Source organism: Hyperolius riggenbachi, chromosome 11, assembly GCF_040937935.1.
Source record: "Hyperolius riggenbachi isolate aHypRig1 chromosome 11, aHypRig1.pri, whole genome shotgun sequence".
Taxonomy (NCBI): Eukaryota; Metazoa; Chordata; class Amphibia; order Anura; family Hyperoliidae; genus Hyperolius; species Hyperolius riggenbachi.
Genome location: NC_090656.1, coordinates 132,492,007 through 132,513,410, shown reverse-complemented (window position 1 = coordinate 132,513,410; position 21,404 = coordinate 132,492,007). Strand labels below are relative to the sequence as shown.

The 21,404-nt window shown below is 42.3% G+C and overlaps 1 protein-coding gene across 3 annotated transcripts in view; it reads left to right on the top strand.

Moving 5' to 3' along the window:
- The window catches only part of CDC42BPG (CDC42 binding protein kinase gamma), a 327,785-nt gene that overhangs the window by 274,957 nt on the left and 31,424 nt on the right, over positions 1-21,404 (top strand). For all 3 annotated transcript variants that reach the window (XM_068259435.1, XM_068259434.1, XM_068259436.1), the window contains 6 exons: positions 428-525; positions 10,299-10,383; positions 12,617-12,737; positions 19,430-19,547; positions 20,070-20,148; positions 20,235-20,320. In XM_068259435.1, coding sequence (XP_068115536.1) covers positions 428-525; positions 10,299-10,383; positions 12,617-12,737; positions 19,430-19,547; positions 20,070-20,148; positions 20,235-20,320 — 587 coding nt within the window. The remainder of the gene's footprint in view (positions 1-427; positions 526-10,298; positions 10,384-12,616; positions 12,738-19,429; positions 19,548-20,069; positions 20,149-20,234; positions 20,321-21,404) is intronic.

Sequence of the window (21,404 nt, the reverse complement as noted above, 5' to 3'; positions counted from 1 at the left end):
CTGGTATTGCTTAAAAGGAAATAAATATGACATCCTCCATATACCTCTCACTACAGTTCTCCTTTAACGCCGCCGGGAATTTGAGTGGCAGCAGAGTGATCCAATATTCTGCTCACCCTATGCCCAACTCACCCGCAGCGTATATATACATACTCTCATAAGGAAGGTTAATGTTGGGAATATCAGTAGGAAAGTTCGTGTTAGGTGCATCAGTAGGAAGGTTAGGATTAGGTAGGAAAGTTGGTATTGGTTGTATCCATAGTAAAGTTGATGTTAAGCGTATAGGTAGGAAGGTTGGTGTTTGTCATATCAGTAGGAAGGTGCTTTTACTTGTAGCGAATGGGAAGTGTCATGGATGCCATGTACTGAGAATAATGGGGCACTGCTACATGTACTGAGAATAATGAGGCACTGCTTCTCCCTGCAGCCTACACCACTCCTCATCTGACTGTGTTTAGTGAAAATGCAGTAGACATCTTTGATGTGCGAAAGAGTGAGTGGATCCAAACTGTGCATCTGAAGAAGGTAAGCTTTCTTGGTGTGCAGTTCCTTCATGAAATACCAGCATGAGACATTCATTATCAATACTTTGTTGAACTGCACACCTGTTTACGTCCAAATTGGTGAAAAAAAAATGAATGTCCTCCGTGGCAGAATATTTGAGGGAAGCAAATGTCACCTTTTGTCCTCTGGGCAGAGCCGGATTAAGGCCAAATTGGGCCCTAAGCAAAGTAGCCGATTTGGGCCCCTATCCCTCAACCACCCTTTAAAAATGTTATTTAAAAAAACTATACTTAGATGTGCCCTCCTTTCCCCCTCCCCCTATAGTCAGATGTGCCCTCCTTTCCCTTTCCCTTTCCCCCTATAGTCAGATGTGCCCTCCTTTCCCCCTATAGTCAGATGTGCCCTCCTTTCCCCCTATAGTCAGATGTGCCCTCCTTTCCTCCTATAGTCAGATGTGCCCCCCTCTCCCCCTATAGTCAGATGTTGCCCCCCTTTCCCCCTATAGTCAGATGTTGCCCCCCTTTCCCCCTATAGTCAGATGTTGCCCCCCTTTCCCCCTATAGTCAGATGTTGCCCCCTATAGTCAGATGTTGCCCCCCTTACCCCCTATAGACAGATGTTTCCCCCCTTTCCCCCATAGTCAGATGTTGCCCTCCTTTCCCCCTATAGTCAGATGTTGCCCCCCTTTCCCCCTATAGTCAGATGTTGCCCCCCTTTCCCCCTATAGTCAGATGTTGCCCCCTATAGTCAGATTTTGCCCCCCTTTCCCCCTATAGTCAGATGTTGCCCCCCTTACCCCCTATAGACAGATGTTGCCCCCCTTTCCCCCATAGTCAGATGTTGCCCTCCTTTCCCCCTATAGTCAGATGTTGCCCCCCTTTCCCCTATAGTCAGATGTTGCCCCCTATAGTCAGATTTTGCCCCCCTTTCCCCCTATAGTCAGATGTTGCCCCCCTTACCCCCTATAGACAGATGTTGCCCCCCTTTCCCCCATAGTCAGATGTTGCCCCCCTTTCCCCCATAGTCAGATGTTGCCCCCCTTTCCCCTATAATCAGATGTGCCCCCTTTTCCCCCTATAGTCAGACGTGCCCTCCTTTCCCCCTATAGCCAGATGTGAGTCTCTTCTTAAACGTTCCGCTCTCACTCTGCAGAGGTGGGGGGACTCTAGGCATACTGGGTGACAGTTTCACCCAGTATGAATAGCGTCTCCCCTCCCTCTGCAGAGTATGAGCAGAGTGCTTATGAAGAGACTCTCCGGCTTCCCGACATTTCTTGCGCAGACAACGCTCTTCTGCAGCGCGACCAGCGTCGTCCTCATGATTACAGTGGCACCTTGTGACCCGTACAGCCTCTTGTCATGTGAGGCGTCACGTATGTATTGTCACATGCTCTAACCATGGAGAGGACGCCGGGTGTGCTGTGGAAGAGAGCTGTCAGCGGAGGAATGTCGGAAGCCAGTAAGTTTCTCCCTGTACTTGCAGGTCCCACACTGTCCCAGCCACACAGAGAGGGAGGGAGAGAAGGGGAGTCATGCCTACCTTGCCTGGGGCCGGTTAGACTGTGACTAGGTCCCCAAGCAAGTGCTTCAGTTGCCTGGTCAGTAATCTGGCCCTGCCTCTGGGAAAAGAAGTGCTAAAATTCAGCTTGAAAAGTATGGTATCTGCTAATGCCAACAATTAATACCTAATGTATTATTACATTTAATGTTTAGTCCAGAAAATATCGTTCTCTCCCTTCAGATAAATTCTTTGAATTATGTGTACAAAAGACCATTAATTGGACAGTATGTTGCCCTAAATCTTTTCCATGCAAGAGCCTGTTTACACGATAGACACACACATTTTCCTTTTTTGTTTTATGGAAAACAAAGCCAGACTTTGATCCGTGCGAAGGTAAATGTTGGCTTCAGGACAATTTTGGTGAATCACACTATTCTGAGTAAGTGTTCGTGAAACTTATGGTAACCAATCATACCAGGTGATGTGTGCTGCTTGCAGAGGCTCATTGGGCACAATCCCTACAGTATATTCAATCTCAAGTCACTGTTCATAAAAACATCCAGCACATGAAAGGTTTTCAGAGCAGGTCTGAACAGGCTGCTGCAGAAACAAGACTGAAGTGTTTAAAGGGAACTTGAACTGAGAGGGATATGGAGGCATCCATTTCTATCTTTTAATATGTTTACCTTGCTATTGTGCTCATCCTGTACTAATCGTTTCTCTATCACTGACTCATAATGAGTCCACTGATCAGGTATCCTGACTCCGCTGGCTGCATGCTTGTTGCAGATGTGTGATTGTAGATTTAAGCCAAGAGATGAACAGAACAGGCAGGCATGTGGCAATTTTTAATGATGGTAGCATGGTATCCTTCATATTCCATACACTTTGTTACTCCTAATAAGTCTGCTTGATGAGAGCAGCACAGTGTGTTTTTGTTATAGCAGTTCCAGCTGGTGAATGCAGAATGGCTCTTCTAAGCTGTTAGTAGTGTCTGGATAGTGTAATGGTTAAGGACTCTGCCTCTAATGTGGGAGAGAGGCTCTTCCCATTTCACTAAGCCAGTATCTATTCAGTAAGGTATTCTTAGGTAAGACTCCCTAACACTGCTACTGCCTACTGAGTGCGCTCTAGTGGTTGTGGTTGGCTTGAAATCGCTTTGAGTCCACCAGCAGAAAAGCAGTATACAAATACTGGAATTATTCTTATTACTACACGACATGGTCATATATATGTTGCAGATACAATCATGGAATGCTTCTCTCCATGATCAGTGTTACAGCTGGTACTGATAGCCAGGGCTCATACACTTTCAGATGGAACAAGGACAGTGGAGCACTCTGCTGTCTCTACTGTTCACAACCAGGAGGTTAATTTGCTATAACCAAGCTTGTTTCTTCAGTCAGTCAGATACATAGATTGATGGTTATCTTTGATAGAGTTACTATATCCCCAATACAAAGTGTATAAATTACCATTTTTCCTTTAACCTCCAGGACAGGTCCACCACGAGAACGACAGGCTCCTCCCAGGAACAGGAAACGTCCAGATAGAGCACTCTATAAAACTTTGTCCAACCCCTTGATCCTCAGTTGACGTTTCCTGTTCCAGGAACAAGGAGTGCTCTGGTCGCTCGCCGGTCCGTCAGACCAGGAGAGTTTGGGACTTGGTTGGCGGCTATGGGTGGACCTGCCTGGAGAGGTTTTGCGGTCCGGAGGGGGAAGAGAGAGTGGAGTTACCTTCCCCATGGCTGTCCTGGCTGCCCGAGTTGCGGCGGATCCGGAGGACACGTGCGGCGTCCATGATTCCCCTTTGGCGGAGGCTAGTGGCGCGCCGGAAGTGACAGGAGGATCATGCGGGCCTCCGGAGGGAAGGCAGCTGATTGCCCTCAGTTGCGGAGTACGTATGACGTACTTCCGCCCTTACGTGATGTCACTTCCGGTCGCGTGGGTGAAGAGACGCCGGAAGCCCGCATGGTTTGCCAGTTTGTGTTCGGAACGGAGCGGGATGGACGCTAAGCAGGAACCAGGAAAGGTAAGCTTGGCGGAGGCTTGGTGACCTTTACAGTATGAGCTATACGCCTAGGCCGCGTCTGTATGGAGGTCTGATATAAGTTTACAGACTTACAGTTTGCATTTAATAGCCTGCTTAGCGTCTGATCTGAGGTTTGTTATAGTAACCTGTATCTATAGGCCGCGTCTGTACGGAGGTCTGGGATAAGATCAGAGGATTATAGTGTGCATTTAATAGCCTGTTTTACGTCTGATCTGAGGTCTGTTATACTTAAATTGTTGCGGACATACATATATGGAGGTTTTTTATTCCACTTTGGCCAGAGGGCTATATATATATGAATATTATAGCTTGGGCAATTGTTTGATACTATGGGGGAGTAGAGTTATATAGATATATATATATGTAGCGGATGCATTTATATGTATAAATGGCTCTTCATTCCTGCTCTCCTCGGTCAGGGTTACTGTCACTCTTCATTTTTCACCGGGTGATATTCCTTTAAATCAAAATCAGAGGAATGACATTGTGTTTTTGTGTTGTTATTTTAGGGCCCGGAGCCTACTGAGCCAACAAAGCCAAGGAGGCGGTGCCCGCTCTGTGATGCAAAAATGGCCCATAACTACAATAAGCAGTTTTGTCAACCTTGTTTAATGAAACTTATACAGGAGCAATCAGGGGGGTTGAAGGAAGAGTTAATGACAGCCGTAAAGAAGGAAATGGCAGACACCATTAAATCTCTAAAGGAGGTGTTTGCTTCCGCTATTCCCCCAGCAGCAGAGTCAGTAAACCCGGGTACAAGTACAGATATACCGGCCGCAGAAACACCTAATACAGAATCTCAGCCTGTAAAACAAAAGTAAAAGTACAAAGAGAAATATAGTATCTTCCTCTGAAGAGGAAGACATGGAGGGGGAGGAGGAAGATAATGATGATGAGTCAGACTCCTCCGCTAAAAGTTGGGACAGCCAATCTGAGGTTAAGAAAATCTCTAGATTTAGATTTCCAGCTGATGAGACAGAGCAGCTGATAATGGCGATTAACAAAACCTTAAACATTGAATCCAAAAAATCGGAGGAAATATCTATGCATGATAAGTTATATCAAGGAATGGAACCAAAAGAATCATTAACCTTCCCTATACACAGATCCACAAAGAATACCATATTAAGCCAGTGGAAATACCCTGATAGGAAATTGTTCATGTCAAAGGGTTTTAAGAAAAGATTTCCATTTACAGAGGAAGATGTCAAAACTTGGGATAGATCTCCCAGGTTAGATGCGGCATTTTCTCAGGTTAATAAAGACAACGAATTGGCCTTTGAAGATCTAGGCTATCTAAAAGATCCGCAGGATAAAAAGGTAGAATTCGCTCTTAAGAAAGCCTGGACAGCAGCAGGAGCAAATTTTAGACCTGCTGCTGCCACAACTTGTGTAGCAAGAGTTCTATCCCTATGGGTTAAGAAAGTAGAGGAGAAAGTTGAAAAGGGAGCCTCTAAGGAGGAGATTTTGGAATCATTAGAAGTGGTCTCTAAGGCCACTGATTATATAACTGATGCAGCAGCTGAGAATATCAGAGTAAATGCCAGAACCTCGGCATTAATTAACACAGCAAGGAGGAATCTGTGGATAAAGAATTGGGAAGGTAGTCAGGCCTCAAAAGCCAGAGTTTGCAATATCTCCTTCAATGGAGAATTACTATTTGGAGAGCAGTTAGACCAAATATTAGAAAGAACTTCTGATAGAAAGAAGGGATTCCCAAAAAAAGAAAAAGTTTATACAGAATAAAAGATTCTTTAGGCGAAATAGACAAGACAACAAGGATAAGCCTCAGCAGAGGAGAAGACCTTGGGCCATTAACAGAGAGGGGACGAAAAGGAGTTTTCTTTTTCGGAAACAGGAGGGACAAGAAAAGAAATGACGCCAGAGAAAAAGTTGGGGGGCGTCTGTCGGGATTCTATTCCCAATGGACAAAAATTTCCAAAAGCGATTTCATCCTCAATCTCATAAGTCAGGGGTACAAGATTCAGTTTCAATCCTTCCCTCCAAAGAGATTTATTTCCACGTCCCTTCCAAAAGAAAAGGAGAAAAAGCTAGCGTTAAAAAGCATAGTAAAATCAATGTTAGACGAAAACGTGGTCATTCCGGTTCCCGAAAATCAAATCTCGAACATTCAGGGATTTTATTCAACGGTATTTTTAGTAAGAAAGCCGACGGGGAAATTCAGACTGATTCTAAACCTAAAGGCCCTGAACCCCTTCGTATCTTATCAGAGATTCAGGATGGAATCAATTTACTCTGTGCGAACCTTGTTAACCCAAAATTGTATAATGACAAATATAGATCTGAGGGACGCTTATTGGCACATTCCAATAAGGGAATCATCTCAAAAGTTCCTCAGATTTGCAATAAAAGAAAAAAGAATGATTCAGCATTTTCAATTCAGAGTTCTACCTTTCGGGATATCATCGGCACCGAGGATATTCTCAAAGGTAATGGCGGAGGTGACAAAGTTTTTCCACATGGAAGGGATTCTTGTAATCCCGTACCTAGACGATCTCCTGGTAGTGGCAGAATCATATCAGAAATCAAAAGAAAATACAGAAAGGGTGTTAGAACAATTACAAACCCTCGGATGGATAGTAAACTGGGACAAATCAGTCCTTCAACCAACATCAAAGATCCAGTTTCTGGGAGTCATTATAGATTCAGAGACAGAGAGAATGTATTTGCCAGTCGAAAAGATAGGGAAGTTAAAAGCTATGATACAGGAATTAATAACAAAGCCAGTAATGACGATAAGACAAGTAATGAAAGTTTTGGGATTCCTGACATCAACTGCTCCAGCTATACAGTGGGCAATGATGCATACAAGACACTTACAAAATTGGATGCTAAGAGTTTGGAACAAGACACAGGACAATCTAGAGACACAGGTCATATGTCCACCAGACGTACTGAAGTCCCTGGAGTGGTGGTTATCGGAGAAGATACTCACCGAAGGCAGGATGTGGATCATACCAACAGGGAAGATTATCACGACCGATGCAAGTCTTATAGGTTGGGGTGCACATCTGCAGGGAAGAATGTTACAGGGGCAGTGGCCAAAGTGTGTGAGGATGCAGTCATCCAATTACAGGGAGCTAGCAGCTATACAGAAAGCACTAGAACAGAGTGTACAGACACTGATGGGTCATCATGTTCAGGTCAGGTCAGACAACACCACAGCGGTAGCATATCTGAATCGGCAAGGGGGTACAAAGTCAACGAAGCTGATGGAACTGGCCATGAACATATTAACAATAGCTGAAAAGAATTTTCTATCATTATCAGCAATACATCTGAAGGGATCATTAAACACGATAGCAGATTTTCTGAGCAGACAAAAAATGTCAAATACAGAGATGGAAATATCAGACAAGATGTTCAGAAGATTGACCACACAGTGGGGTCGACCACGAGTAGATATGTTCGCAACCAAGCAAAACACAAAATGCAGAAGATTCTACTCCCTGAATCCAAGCGAAGGAGCCGAAGCGGTAGATGCGCTAAGTCAGAACTGGATATTCGACAAGGGGTACGCATTTCCACCAATACAGCTAGTGCCACGAGTATTACACAAGTTATCAAGGACCAAGACAGTAGTAATTATGGTAGTCCCGGATTGGCCAGCAAGAAGTTGGTATCCACTACTACTAAAGATGAGGCTGGAGGGTCCAATAAGGATTCCGGACAAGGAAGTACTAGCTCAGGGATCAAGAAGAACTGGAAGCTCTATTCCAAATCTAAGCCTGTCAGCCTGGCTTCTGAGAGGTCCCCTTTAAGGAAAAAAGGAGTATCAGAAAGGGTTATTAGTACTCTATTGGATTGTAGGAAGAAAGTTACAAGGAAAATTTACCTCAAATATTGGAAAACCTTTAATATGTGGCAGGAAGAGTCAGGGTTCAAGGGTGATTTAGTGCCAACCATTTTAGAGTTTCTACAGGACGGGGTAGAAAAGAATATTTCGTTAAGTACTTTAAAGGTACAGGTAGCAGCAATATCTACCTTTATGGATGAGAGGTTAGCAAGGGACCCCCCTATCATCCAATTTTTTAAGTCAGTGGAGAGAAAGAAACCTATGTTAAAGAAAAAAGTTCCCAGTTGGGATTTATCCTTAGTTTTAAAGGTATTAAAGAAAGAACCCTTTGAGCCCATAGCAGATATTTCCTTCAGACTATTGACAATGAAGACAGTATTTCTTATAGCTATTACATCGGCTAGACGGGTAAGCGAATTAGAAGCCCTATGTTGTGATGAACCGTTTTGTATAATACTTAGAGATGAAGTGATACTGAAGACATGTGATGAATTTCTCCCGAAAGTTACTACAAAATTTCACAGATCCCAGGACATTGTGCTACCATCATTTAAAGAGGAACAAACATTGGATGTAAGAAGATGCCTTATGTGTTATTTAGAGAGGGTAGCAGAATTTAGAAACTCTAGAGCTTTGCTAATTAACACGTCAGGAGCTACAAGAGGTAGTAAAATGTCAAAGAGATCTATAGCTAGATGGATAAAATTATGTATAGAGGAAGCCTATAGGATTACAGGGAATACGGTAGTAGATACAATCAGAGCCCATTCAGCTAGGGCAGCTGCCACCTCATGGGCTTACAGAGCGGGTGCTACGCCAGAAGAGATCTGCAGGGCAGCCACGTGGTCAAGTTTAAGCACCTTCTCTAGACACTACAGAATAGATCTGATGTCTGCAAGACAGCAATCATTTGGAAAGAAAGTTCTGCAGGCAGTCAGCCCACCCTAAATTGGTAAGATTCTTGCTCATCTTCTCGTGGTGGACCTGTCCTGGAGGTTAAAGGAAAAACCAATGTTAGTTACCTGGTAACATCCTTTTTAGTAACCTCCAGGACAGGTCCGTAACCCACCCGATATCAATTATATGTATATATGATGATGTGATAGTATATGTATATGCAGTATGAATATTAAAACCCCTTTTTTGTTTAGGAACAGTACTTGAAATTGACTGAGGATCAAGGGGTTGGACAAAGTTTTATAGAGTGCTCTATCTGGACGTTTCCTGTTCCTGGGAGGAGCCTGTCGTTCTCGTGGTGGACCTGTCCTGGAGGTTACTAAAAAGGATGTTACCAGGTAACTAACATTGGTTTCAGTGGCTGAAACTTTTCTATCCTGACGTGATCTGTATACCCACCAGACAGGACTGGTAAACGTTTGGGTTTAACCAGTTCACCACTAAGGGGTTTTTCCCCTTATGGACCAGAGCAATTTTCACATTTCTGTGATCCTTCCTTTCATTCGCCAATAACTTTATCACTACTTAGCGCAACAAAATAATCTATGTCTTGTTTTTTCCACCACCAATTAGGGTTTCTTTGGCTGGTACAATTTGCTAAGAAGTGTTTTATTCTAAATGCATTTTAGTAGGCATAGTAAGTAAAAAATGGGAAAAAAACTAATTTTCTTAGTTTTACAGCCATTATAGTTTTAAAATAATACACGGTTCTGTAATGAAAACTCCTGTATTTTAGTTGCCCTTTTGTCCCAGTTATTACAGTATTTAAATTATGTCCCCATCACAAAGCATGGCAAAAATATTTTATTTGAAAATGTGTATTTTTTCAGTTTTGCGTCACTAATTACAAGCCCTTATTTGCAAAAAATAACAGTAATATACCCTCATACATATTTTAAAAAAGTTGAGTTGCTATGGTAACTTTATTTTTTTTTGTTTATTACATGTCACTTCTTTTTCTATAAAAGTGTTTTATTTTGGTAACTATGGGAGGAGAGGTAAGGGGTTAATTAATTGGGTATTTTATGTTTTTATTTAATGGGATGTATGTAGGTGTAATTTTACTATTTGGCCACTAGATGTCCCCCCCACCTTAGTCTTAGTGTTTACTGTGTACTGCATACATGCGTTACAGGAAGTAATGCGTGTATGCTTTACTTTCACTTTTGTCAATAACCACCGGCATCTCATTGATCATTGATCACAGGCACTTGGATTGGTGAATGGGAACTGTGTTTCCATTCACCGATCTGTGTACTAACAGGCAGTGATGGTAGAGCGCACAAAACGGTCACGCGGCGAGGTACGTATATCTATGCCCCTGGAACAGGAACAGTTGTCCCACAGAGCGTAGATATACCGTTGAAATTTCTATAAGTGGTTAAACTGGAAAATCTGTTTCCTCGTTGGCATATAAAACAGTGTGTGTTAAAACTCTAACTTACATTCATATTTCTCAACACAGGTTCGACCCTTGAATCATGAGGGATCTCTCTGTGTTTTTGGAACAGAGACGGTTCGCTTAGTGTATTTACGCAATACATTGGCTGGTTAGTATTGACATTTTCCATTTCCTGTGTCCTTTTGTATTGTTTGCAGCTATATGTAGGAGATTTGTATGTAATATTTTATATCATGGATTGTATCGAACGCGCACACAGCTCCAGCCAAATGTGGCATCTATGTCTGAATTTGTTAAAGTATCTACTTGATGGTATTTGATGAAAAACACTGTAATGCTGGGCATACACGGACAGTTTCTGTGCCGGTATCGAGCCAGCGCGTCACCGCTCGTCCACGCGTGTGCGCGGATCGATTCCCGCTCGTCCCCGTGGGCATGCCTAATGCTGGGCATACACGGCTCAATACTTCTTATCAATCGAGAGCCGCTGATGGCTCGATTGATAATTTCCGACAGGTCCGATTGCCCACCGGATCGATTCCACGCTCGATGCCGGCGGGCAGAACAATAGGATACCGGCGCACAAACGAGCCGTGTATGCCCGGCATTATCAGCCGCTCGATTCCCCGATATTGTTCGCCCTAGGGGATCAAGCAGGGAATCTATCCAGCGAGTCATCAAACCTGTCGGATATTATCGGAGCCATCAGCGGCTCTATTGATAAGGAAAAAAAACTGTCAGTGTATTTATAGGTTTTATATATGGAAAATCTATAAACATTTGTTTAAATAAAAAAGGGTTAGATAATCTTTACAGCTTCACTTATGAGTTCATACTAAAGAAACATTCCCTCTCTTTCTTAGCTAACTGACTGGATATAGACACAAGGTACTTATTTGTTGTTCTAGTCAGGGAAGGTCGTTTTACCCTTGTGGATTTTCTGCCCTCTGGATTGTTTGATGTGAGGCTGAAAAGGTTGTGTGCAGGTGTCTTTTTTTCAACATAGAGAACTGTGATGATATGTAGGAGGAGGTTAATCCATTGAACTAAATGACAGCCCTACAGTGACTTGGATGTTTTTCCCAAATGTCTCGCTTAAGATGACCTTTTTAGTCATTTGAATTTAAACTACTTTTAGAACTGATCACCACCTGGTTGTTAAATCAGTATCAGCTGTTTTATTAAGTTCCAGTATAAATTATGGTGCAGTGTCCGTTGCGTAGAACAGCTTTACTTATAGATGTGAAGGGCATTTAATGATGGTACAAGTTAGTGTAGATGTTGGCATGGCATCTTAGATTAAATGGCCATAAAAATAGCTCTCCTCTTGGCATGATTTTAAGTATTTTCATAAGGTTGTATGTGGCATCTTATTAAATAAATGATAACAAACTTGTATACACACAGTGTTACTTCGTCATGCTTCTTCTTTGATGTACACTGTATGTGCTCTATGTTGCATTTAAAGACAAAGACAAACACTTATATTGCGCTTTTCTCCTGGTGGACTCAAAGCGCCAGAGCTGCAGCCACTAGGACGCGCTCCATAGGCAGTTGCAGTGTTAAAGGGGAACTTCCGCCTAAACAAACATACTGTCATCAAGTTACATTAGTTATGTTAATTAGAATAGATAGGTAATATAATTTTTTACCCACCCTGTTTTAAAAGAACAGGCAAATGTTCGTGATTCATGGGGGCTGCCATCTTTGTCATGGGGGCAGCCATCTTTTTGGTTGAAAGGAGGTGACAAGGAGCAGGAGACACAGTTCCAACTGTCCTGTGTCTTGATATCCCCTCCCAGCTGCACACACTAGGCTTCAAATGTCAAATTTAAAATGTAAAAATAAAAATTTGCACCAAAACAGCAGAACTAGAGCAACAGCATCAGAAATCCCATCATGCTTTGCACAGCCTCAGGGGAAAAAAGCCCGGGCAGTTTTCTTCTGTGCAGCTAAAAATGAGGCTTGGATAAGAGAAATAAAGTTCTGATGCTGTGAAACTGTTAAATAAACACCAGGCCTTTTCAGTGCTGCTGAGTCGATTTTTAGTCCGGAGGTTCACTTTAAGGAGACTTGCCTAAGGTCTCCTACTGAATAGGTGCTGGCTTACTGAACCGGCAGAGCCGAGATTCGAACCCAGGTCTCCTGTGTCAGAGGCAGAGCCCTTAACCATTACACTATCCAGCCACTTTTATGTAAGATTTTTTTTTTTGTAGTCCTTTGTAAACTTTCATCTGCAAATATATTTTGTTAGCCAGTGAAAGGTATTGCCTACAACAGTTACTTTTTCTGAACTTCTATGTCTTTCATAGTTGTTACTGCTGTTATTCCTTCTTTCATTGTGCTGTATACCGATATCTAAGCAATGCCATTCCCACTAGATCGAGATGAGTTTGAAGTGCCACAGACCTCTGACAACAGCCGGCGGCAACTGCTGAAAACAAAAAGCAAGAGACATTTCTCCTTCCGAATTCCAGATGAGGAGCGGCAGCAGCAGAGAAGGTCAATCTAATCTGAAAACTGGGATATAAAAGAGAGAATAGAGAATGTTGTTGAAAGAAATAGCATTGTAAAACACATACAGTACTGGAGGGGAAAAAAACAGACAACGGGAGCCCAAATGGTGCAGTATGTCTCAATAAATAGGTGTTCAAAAAAACTTCTGAAAAAGAGGTACTCACAAAGGTGGGTTGCACACGGGGCAACCGACAGCTTCAAGCAAGTGGAGTGTTTAAACCTGACTCCGCTCAGGTATACCAGCAATCCTGGGTCTGGTCGCTCTCTTAGCAAAAAGATCCTGCGTACCTTGATTACCACAGGTGGTGGGATCCCACCTTGGTTCAGGTGCGTAAGGTTCCCCACCCAGGCAAGTGGGGGGGATATGGCACAGAAGTGGTAAAGAGGCGCCCAATTTCTATAAAATACTCTAAAATCAATAAAATAACAAAATGAGGTGGCTTACCTCACAGACGACAACTCACTTTGATAAGGCGCATTTGAGGCGCCCCAAATGCGGTTGTTTGACTACAACGGCACTTTATTTGGCCTGAGGAAGTGGGCTTGGTCCCACGAAACGCGTTGCCTGTGCTAAATCTCCAATTAAACTTCCTTATCAAAGTGAGTTGTCGTCTGTGAGGTAAGCCACCTCATTTTGTTATTTTATTGATTTTAGAGTATTTTATAGAAATTGGGCGCCTCTTTACCACTTCTATTGTAAAATGCAAACCTGGATAGAGATAAGTCACAGGAATGAAATATAGACAAGACACAGAATATTTATATTGCGCTTTTCACCTGGTACGCTTAAAGCGCCAGAGCTGCAGCCACTAAAGTGTGCTATTTACTTCAAAGTATATGTGAATTCTAGCTTTGCAGCAAAAAATGGCTGGGAAGGGTTTTTGTTGAAATGCAGAACTAGTTTGTGAGTAAGTTAGTTAATTAAATAATACAGCTGTCGGCTAACTGAATTGGCAGCTAGTGTTTTTCATTCGATCACAAATTCACTTTTTTTTCATATTTTCCACCCATCAAAGATGAACCCCAGTTAATTAGTTTATTTTATATTTGTCATTGACTTGAACATTGTGTAATAGCAACAAACAGTGTTTAGCTTTGCTGAACTAATTACTGGTTAGGTCTCATGGGGGAGGCCCTATCCACGTCCAGAAAACATTCATGTACTCAAAAAGACATCCATAACTGAAGACAAACCAAGTGCCAGAATAGTAATGAAAATAACCTTTATTGATTTAAAGAGTTATTACATATAAAAACAATAAACAAAGCTGTGGTGGATACACAAAGAGCAATATTATCTCACAATTTTTAATATGTAAAACCTCAATGGGCAAAACTCAAAATCCCTCAAATCCAATATGCTATAGCGAACAATCAATAACTTGCCTAAACTTCTGTGTACAGGGAGCAGCTGCTATAGATTTAGGACCTCTATACAAATGCTCATGAATCAATAGAAGTGAAAAGCAGGCAAAATTAAAAAGCAAGTTATGAAACAGTGAAAAAAGGTAATTAGTTACCCAGAGTATGCGTATAAGATGCTTCTGTGCCCCTACGCTCTCCCTTACGTGTTCTGCAGCAAGCCGCTTCTCCAGAGGTCTCCAGAAAACATGGTGATAAATTTAGAGCATGTTTTCATCTTGAAAGTCATATAGTGAAAAGATTTATATTTTAAGGTGACTTGTCTATAACGGTATACAGTAGTGCTTGTACTTTCCATCCTGGCGTACCACTTCACGATTGACAAGGGCATGGAAAGGGATACAGTGGGATGCAAAAGTTTGCGCAACCTTGTTAATCATCATGATTTTCCTGTATAAATTGTTGGCTGTTACGATAAAAGATGTCAGTTAACCACTTAACGGCCGCCTAACGGCAGGTCGTAAGTGGAATTACATGGAAACGACGGTTCGCGGCTCGCAGGCTAAATGTAAACACGCGGGGAAGAAATCCCCGGTGTTTACGTCGCAAGGAGATCGGCGATCCCCGGCCTCTGATTGGCTGGGGATCGCCGGCATCTGATAGGCTGAAGCCTATCAGAGGTGGTGCAGAACGGATCGCCGTCCTGTGCCGCCCATGGGAAGGAGGGGAGGGAGGGGAAAGAGAGGGAGGCTGAAAAATGCTGCGGAGGGGGGCTTTAAGGAGCCCCCCCCCCGCTACAGCAAAATAGCCGGCGGTGATCAGACCCCCCCAGCAGGACATCCCCCTAGTGGGGAAAAAAAGGGGGGGGGGGAAGTCTGGTCACCCTGGCTGCAATGTGATCTGTGCTGTGGGCTGGAGAGCCCACTCAGCACAGATCAAGCAGAATTAGCCTGGTCCTTAAATGGTTAAATATATAATATAGGAGATACACACAGTGATATTTGAGAAGTGAAATTAAGTATATTGCATTTACAGAAAGTGGGCAATAATTGTTTAAAATTAGACAGGTGCATAAATTTGTCATTTATTGATTCCAAGACCTTTAGAACTAATTATTGGAACTCAGACTTGGCTTGGCAAGCTCAGTGACCCCTGACCTACATACACAGGTGAATCCAATTATAAGAAAAAGTATTTAAGGAGGTCAATTGTAAGTTTCTCTCCTTTAAATTTATCGGAAGAATAGCAACATGGGAGTTTCAAAACAACTCTTAAATGACCTGAAGACAAAGATTGTTCACATCATGGTTTAGGGGAAGGATACAGTAAGCTGTCTCAGAGATTTCAGCTGTCTGTTTCCACAGTTAGGAACATATTAAGGAAATGGAAGACCACAGGCGCTTAGTTCAAGTTAAGGCTCGAAGTGGCAGATCAAGAAAACAAGAAAAATCTCGGATAAACAGAAGCAACGAATGGTGAGAACAGTCAGTCAACCCACAGACCAGCACCAAAGACCTACAACATCATCTTGCTGCAGATGGAGTCACTGTGCATCGTTCAACTATTTGGCGCACTTTACACAAGGAGATGCTGTATGCAGAGGAAGCCTTTTCTCCACCCACAGCACAGACAGAGCCACTTGAGGTATGCTAAAGCATATTTGAACAACCAGCTTCATTTTGGAATAAGGTGCTGTGGACTGATGAAACTAAAATTGAGTTATTTGGGCATAACAAGGGGCGTTATGCATGGAGGAGAAACGCAGCATTTCAAGAGAAACGCCTGCTACCGACAGTACAATATGGTGGTAGTTCCATCATGCTGTGGGGCCAGTGCAGGGACTGGGAATCTTGCCAGAGTTGAGGGACGCATGGATTCCATTCAGTATCGGCAGATTCTGGAGACCAATGTCTAGGAATCAGTGACAAATCTTAAGCTGCGCCGGGGCTGGATCTTTCAACAAGACAACGACCCTAAACACTGTTTAAAATCCACTAAGGCATTCATGCAGAGGAACAAGTACAATGTACTGGAATGGCCATCTCAGTCCCCAGACCTGAATATAATTGAAAATCTGTGGTATGAGTTGAAGAGAGCCGTCCATGCTTGGAAGCCATCAAACCTGAATGAACTAGAGATAATTTGCAAAGAGGAATGGTCCAAAATACCTTCAACCAGAATCCAGACGCTAATTGGAACCTACAGGAAGCTTTTAGAGGCTGTAATTTCTGCAAAAGGTGGATCTACTAAATATTAATTTCATTGTTTTTATGGTGTCCAAATTTATGCACCTGCCTAATTTTGTTTAAACAATTATTGCACACTCACTGTAAATCCAATAAACTTAATTTCACTTCTCAAATATCACTGTCCCCCATATATACTGAATTTTTCTTTTCTCCTCCACTGGATTTACATTCCTTCCTTCAAATGTTGAGACAATTTATAAGCTCAACTCTTTAGGCAAGCATCATAAGCTGATCAGTCAGTTACCGAATCTAGTATTAAAGCAAGCCTAAAGTCGAGAGGGGGAAATAAACATACGTCATTAGCCCAAAGCTTTTGGATTGTCAAGAGGCTTCCCCTGAGTCTGGTAGAGCACACTTGTGGCCAAAAGACACCTATTCAATAAATGTTGTCAAATAGGCTTAGAGGGACCCTGCACTAGAATGGTGAGAGGTGGGCGGATCCGGCGGGTCGTCTGTTTGCGTAGGTATTATTTCCTCAAATTGCTGCTCCACCTCTGTACATTTTATAAGGTGTACTTGAAACAAAAAAGAAAAACCGAGAGCCCAACATGGTGCAGTAAGTCTAGCAATTGTTGGCAAAATAATTAACAGATGTGGATATACTCACAAACACGGGTTACCACATAGGCAACTGTGACGTATGCGCAGTCACCCACCAATTCCTGTTCCCTTTGCTGCAGTTTACCATAAAGCCTCAGACCATGAGGGAATCCTGAAGACAGTCAGAACTGCAGGCAAAGTAACCTTTTGGATTGGTTGGTGAGTCCACACACAGTCCAATTTCGATTGTATATATAATTGATACAATCTGTGCTCTCATATAGAGGCCAGGTCGCTGCCACCAATCCGCAATAAAAGCGTGCGAATGCGCTAACTCTAGCTAAATCCTGTAGGAAAAGGGTTAATTTGACAACCTTTCTAGAGATAGCAAAACTAACAATATTTAATATCAAAACAGTTATGGTAACATGCCTCTCTTTGAAGATGTGAATTCTTTTGGCGGAGATTTGTTTCAAAACAGCACTTAGACGAACGATTTGTTAATCGTTTATTTAAAGAAATAATGCAGAACAAAATATAGCAATAGAAACAAATGGATACAGAAATAATAAGGGTTCAATATGAAAATAATAGCTGATTACAGTCTGAGCAGTTTGTCAAGTTACCGTGTCCTTTGCGATAAGTCACACAGAGATATGTAGTCCAATTCTGGAAAGTTCTGTGGAATAGGTATTAATCCTTTTATCATCCAGCCCAAATCCGTGATGGTACAGGATGGCTGGGGTCTCTCCCTCCAGGCTGAGTGTCAGTCGGTTTTAACCCTTTCTCTGCCAGAGGGTGTGGATGGTAACAAGAGAGGTTGCTCCACCCTTAACAATCTGACCTCAGGCTGCTGAAGTCCGCCCCTATTGTCTGAGGGACAGAATTGGCAGTTTCTCCAAGTATGCCATAACTCAGCGGATATCTGACATATCATATAAAACCCAACATTTTACATTCCGTCATCATGCGCTGAACCAATCGATATCAAACTCGCTTGGAGTGCCACCTTCCCTGCCTATGTAATCAATACCTCAGGCTGGGAGATGACTAGGGGATCGATTAACATCTCAGAAGGTGTGCTGCGCTGGTCGCATGGCGCACTGTGAGTTGTGGACCGCTGGGCCCAAACGGTTCTGCAATATCCATCGAATTATGGACTACTATGAAATGAGATATCAAAAGCTCATTAAGCCAGGGAAATGTCTCTGGGTATTCTCAGGACAGGCAGGAATGTGAATGGGTCCTAATGAGTTTATGAGGGGATCTGTTCCTCTCCATGGCCCATATGCAATTCACTTTTTCACCTGTGTTTTCTCCTAGGTGATATTTTTAAAGTTGTCAATAAAATGCCTATTAAGGCCCCAGAAGGCAAGAAAATGATTAAAATAATTTTGATAGTACTTTTTCACCAACTTTTTGGTACTTTTTTAGTTGAAAAGTACTGGAAAGTTATTTAAAATCAAAGATGAAAAATTATCTCCTAGGTGAAAACTCAGGTGAAAAAGAGAATTGCATATGGCCCCTTATCTTTAAAACTAGGATGGGAGAAACTTCCTGGAGAATCTTTATTGCCCCCCTTATAGATAACCTTTTTCCTGTGTGGATGGTCTGGTTTTAGGGTGAATGGCTTCTCGCAGTAAGTACAACACAAACAAACACTCACATCCCCCAGGGCAGGGGTGGTGAGATGGAAGAGCACTGAGTTTCTAAAAGCCAGGCTAATGAATTAAAGGGGCTCTCCAGATCATAGTTTGGGCGCATTTACATGCGCTTGCCGCAATGGCGTTCGTGAAATCGTGACAGCAACCACTTGAAATGCAGGTGGGGAGCATTAGAATCTGACACCACTCAGGTTTAAGAAGTCGCTCTCTGTAGATAGAAAGAAGGGGAAAGTCCCCTCCACCCAAGGTGGACTATATACTGTGAAAATTTGGACAGAGGCGCCAGGCAGGTTAAAATGATATAAAAACAGCTCAAAAAGGTCCAATAGTGGCAATGCGCCTCTGTGACAGAGACAGAGGCGCATTGCCACTATTGGACCTTTTTGAGCTTGCACTCCTTGCCTGATGAAGCGGGTTATACCTGCGAAACGTGTTGCAGAGTGCCAAAATAAATTATTTGCGATTTGAACAATCTCGATTGTCCATCATTTCAGGAGGTAAGTCCACCTGTACTCCTCCTTTTTAGTTGTTTTTAGATCATTTTACCTGCCTGGCGCCTCTGTCCAAATTTGCACATTTTATAAGGTATGTTCTCGATCAGTTTATAATCTGTTTCAATTGAACACATAAACAGTATGTATTATCTAACTGTACAAAGCTATGGAAAACAGCAGTGTTTACATCAATAACAGAAGAGCAATAATACAGCGTTACAGGTTTTCATTTATTGATAAAAGGACACCTTTAGGGACTTTACATTGGTACTTAGGAATTGTTGTTGTTGATGCATTTAAATGGTTTATTTTAAAAAGCCAGAAATCTAATATACATATTTCTTCCTCTTGCTCCACATGTTATGCAGGGTTATGATGAAAGATCCTCAGATGAGATCAAAACTAATCTCCAATCCAAAGAACTTTAATCATTTAGTGCATGTGGGACCCGGAGATGGGAAGCATCAGCTAAAAGACCTGCCATTAGTAAGTAGCCATGTGAGCCTGTGGTGGATCTGTGCCTCCTAACGGTGTCTGTCAGTGAAGAAATATCATTGGCCTGCTAGTAGTAAATCTATGGACTAGTGTAGATTGATACAAATCCAGTTATTGAAGAAACGCCAATGTAAAAAGACTAAATGGGTAAATAATATAAATGTACTTAAAAGGATTAACACCACACATTTAAATAACAGAAAACTAGCAACCCCCCATTTGTTCCCCTGTAAGGCCACAATTATCCCCTTTAGTGGTATCTTGTTTGCCCATTATACCACATGCATACTTGTGCCTGTGTGACCAATGTTTCCCCATACCTGTGCTACCTTTCCCTATACTTGTGCTACTTTTTGTTCCCCCATACTTCCTTGTACTCCGTGTGGCCAGTATGCCCCCATAATGCTTCCTTGTACTCCCCCCCCCCCCCCCCATGCTTCTTTGTGCCTATCCTGTTATCTGTGATATATAAACATTTCCTGCAGGAAAAAGTAATGATAACTTTTCTGTTAGGCTCAGGAAGAGAAGAGGAAGAGCAGTGGACAAGATTCAGCCACAGCTGATAGACCTTTATCTTCCAGTAGTGACACTGGTAAGCTCCGATTCATTAAGTCTATACAAATCTTCAGACAGATGCATTATTGTAGTTAAACGTTAAACGTTTTCTTTCCTTTATAGTCAAAAGAAGTTCCTATAGTTCCCAGTCGGAGGACTCCCTTTCCTCACCCCAAGGTCTGATCCTGCCTTCAGATCTAATGAGCGAGGTAAGAAAAGGTTTTGTGTTCAGTCAGATGTGTTTTATGAAACTGAAATTTAGTATAATTTGTCAAACTTCTTCATTAGCCCTCGTTTACCTTCACGATGAAATTTCATCAGTAAATCAACCAATTACATATATACACTAAATACCATGCCATTAATACCCAATAAATCCAATATAGAATTTAGAAAACGCTTTGATAATAACATTAGAGTTTAACTAAAAGTGGTATAAAAGGTCACGTTTAACTAATAAACTAGCACTTAAATAACCAGTATAAACCCCACTTATCCTATAATAACATGCAAGCTATGCAAAAGATTAAATACATGGCTGGCATTGTTGCAAATAACTTCCTAGCAGTGGACCTTGTTACATAAATTCACTCCAAAACACACTTAGTTTTTCAGAGGGGTCACTAGGTTTGGGGTCACCGGTACAGTCGCTCATGGTGTCACCCTTCTATTCTACCATGGACCTCTTCCCAAACCAGACCAAATAAAAACAATAATGCCTTTTGTAATAATGTTACTTATATGTTAACAAATGTAATGGCAATACTCGTGACAGAAGTACTGGCAAAACTAAAATTACACCAGTTACAGTATCAAGCAACCCGGGTTTCTTGTAAGGAGACATGCGGAGGCAGTCTGTCCCCAAATGCAAGAAAGCAGTGTGCTCACCAAAACATATGGAGCAAACCTAGTTAAGATCAGCACGACACAAGGGATATCCCCAGTATAGGAGTGACATTTATTCCAAAATCTGCAGTCAAACCAAACAATAGTTTTGGAGCCTTGCAAGGACCCCTTTCTCAAGTGTCTGCATACCATGATAAAGGGGACCCTGTGAGGCTCTGAAACCATTTGTACAGTTTAACTGCAGATTTTGGCATAAATATTTCTTATGGCGTGCTGATCCTAACTAGATTTGCTTCTGCCGTCCTGGGTCATACCTGATCGCTAGGGGTCAAGCACCCAGTGTGTGCCCCATTCCAACTGACTACTCTATACACAAGAAAAGAGCATGTTCCACACAGTAAATACAGTATGTATATTTAACCACTTGAGGACCTAGGGCTTTCTACC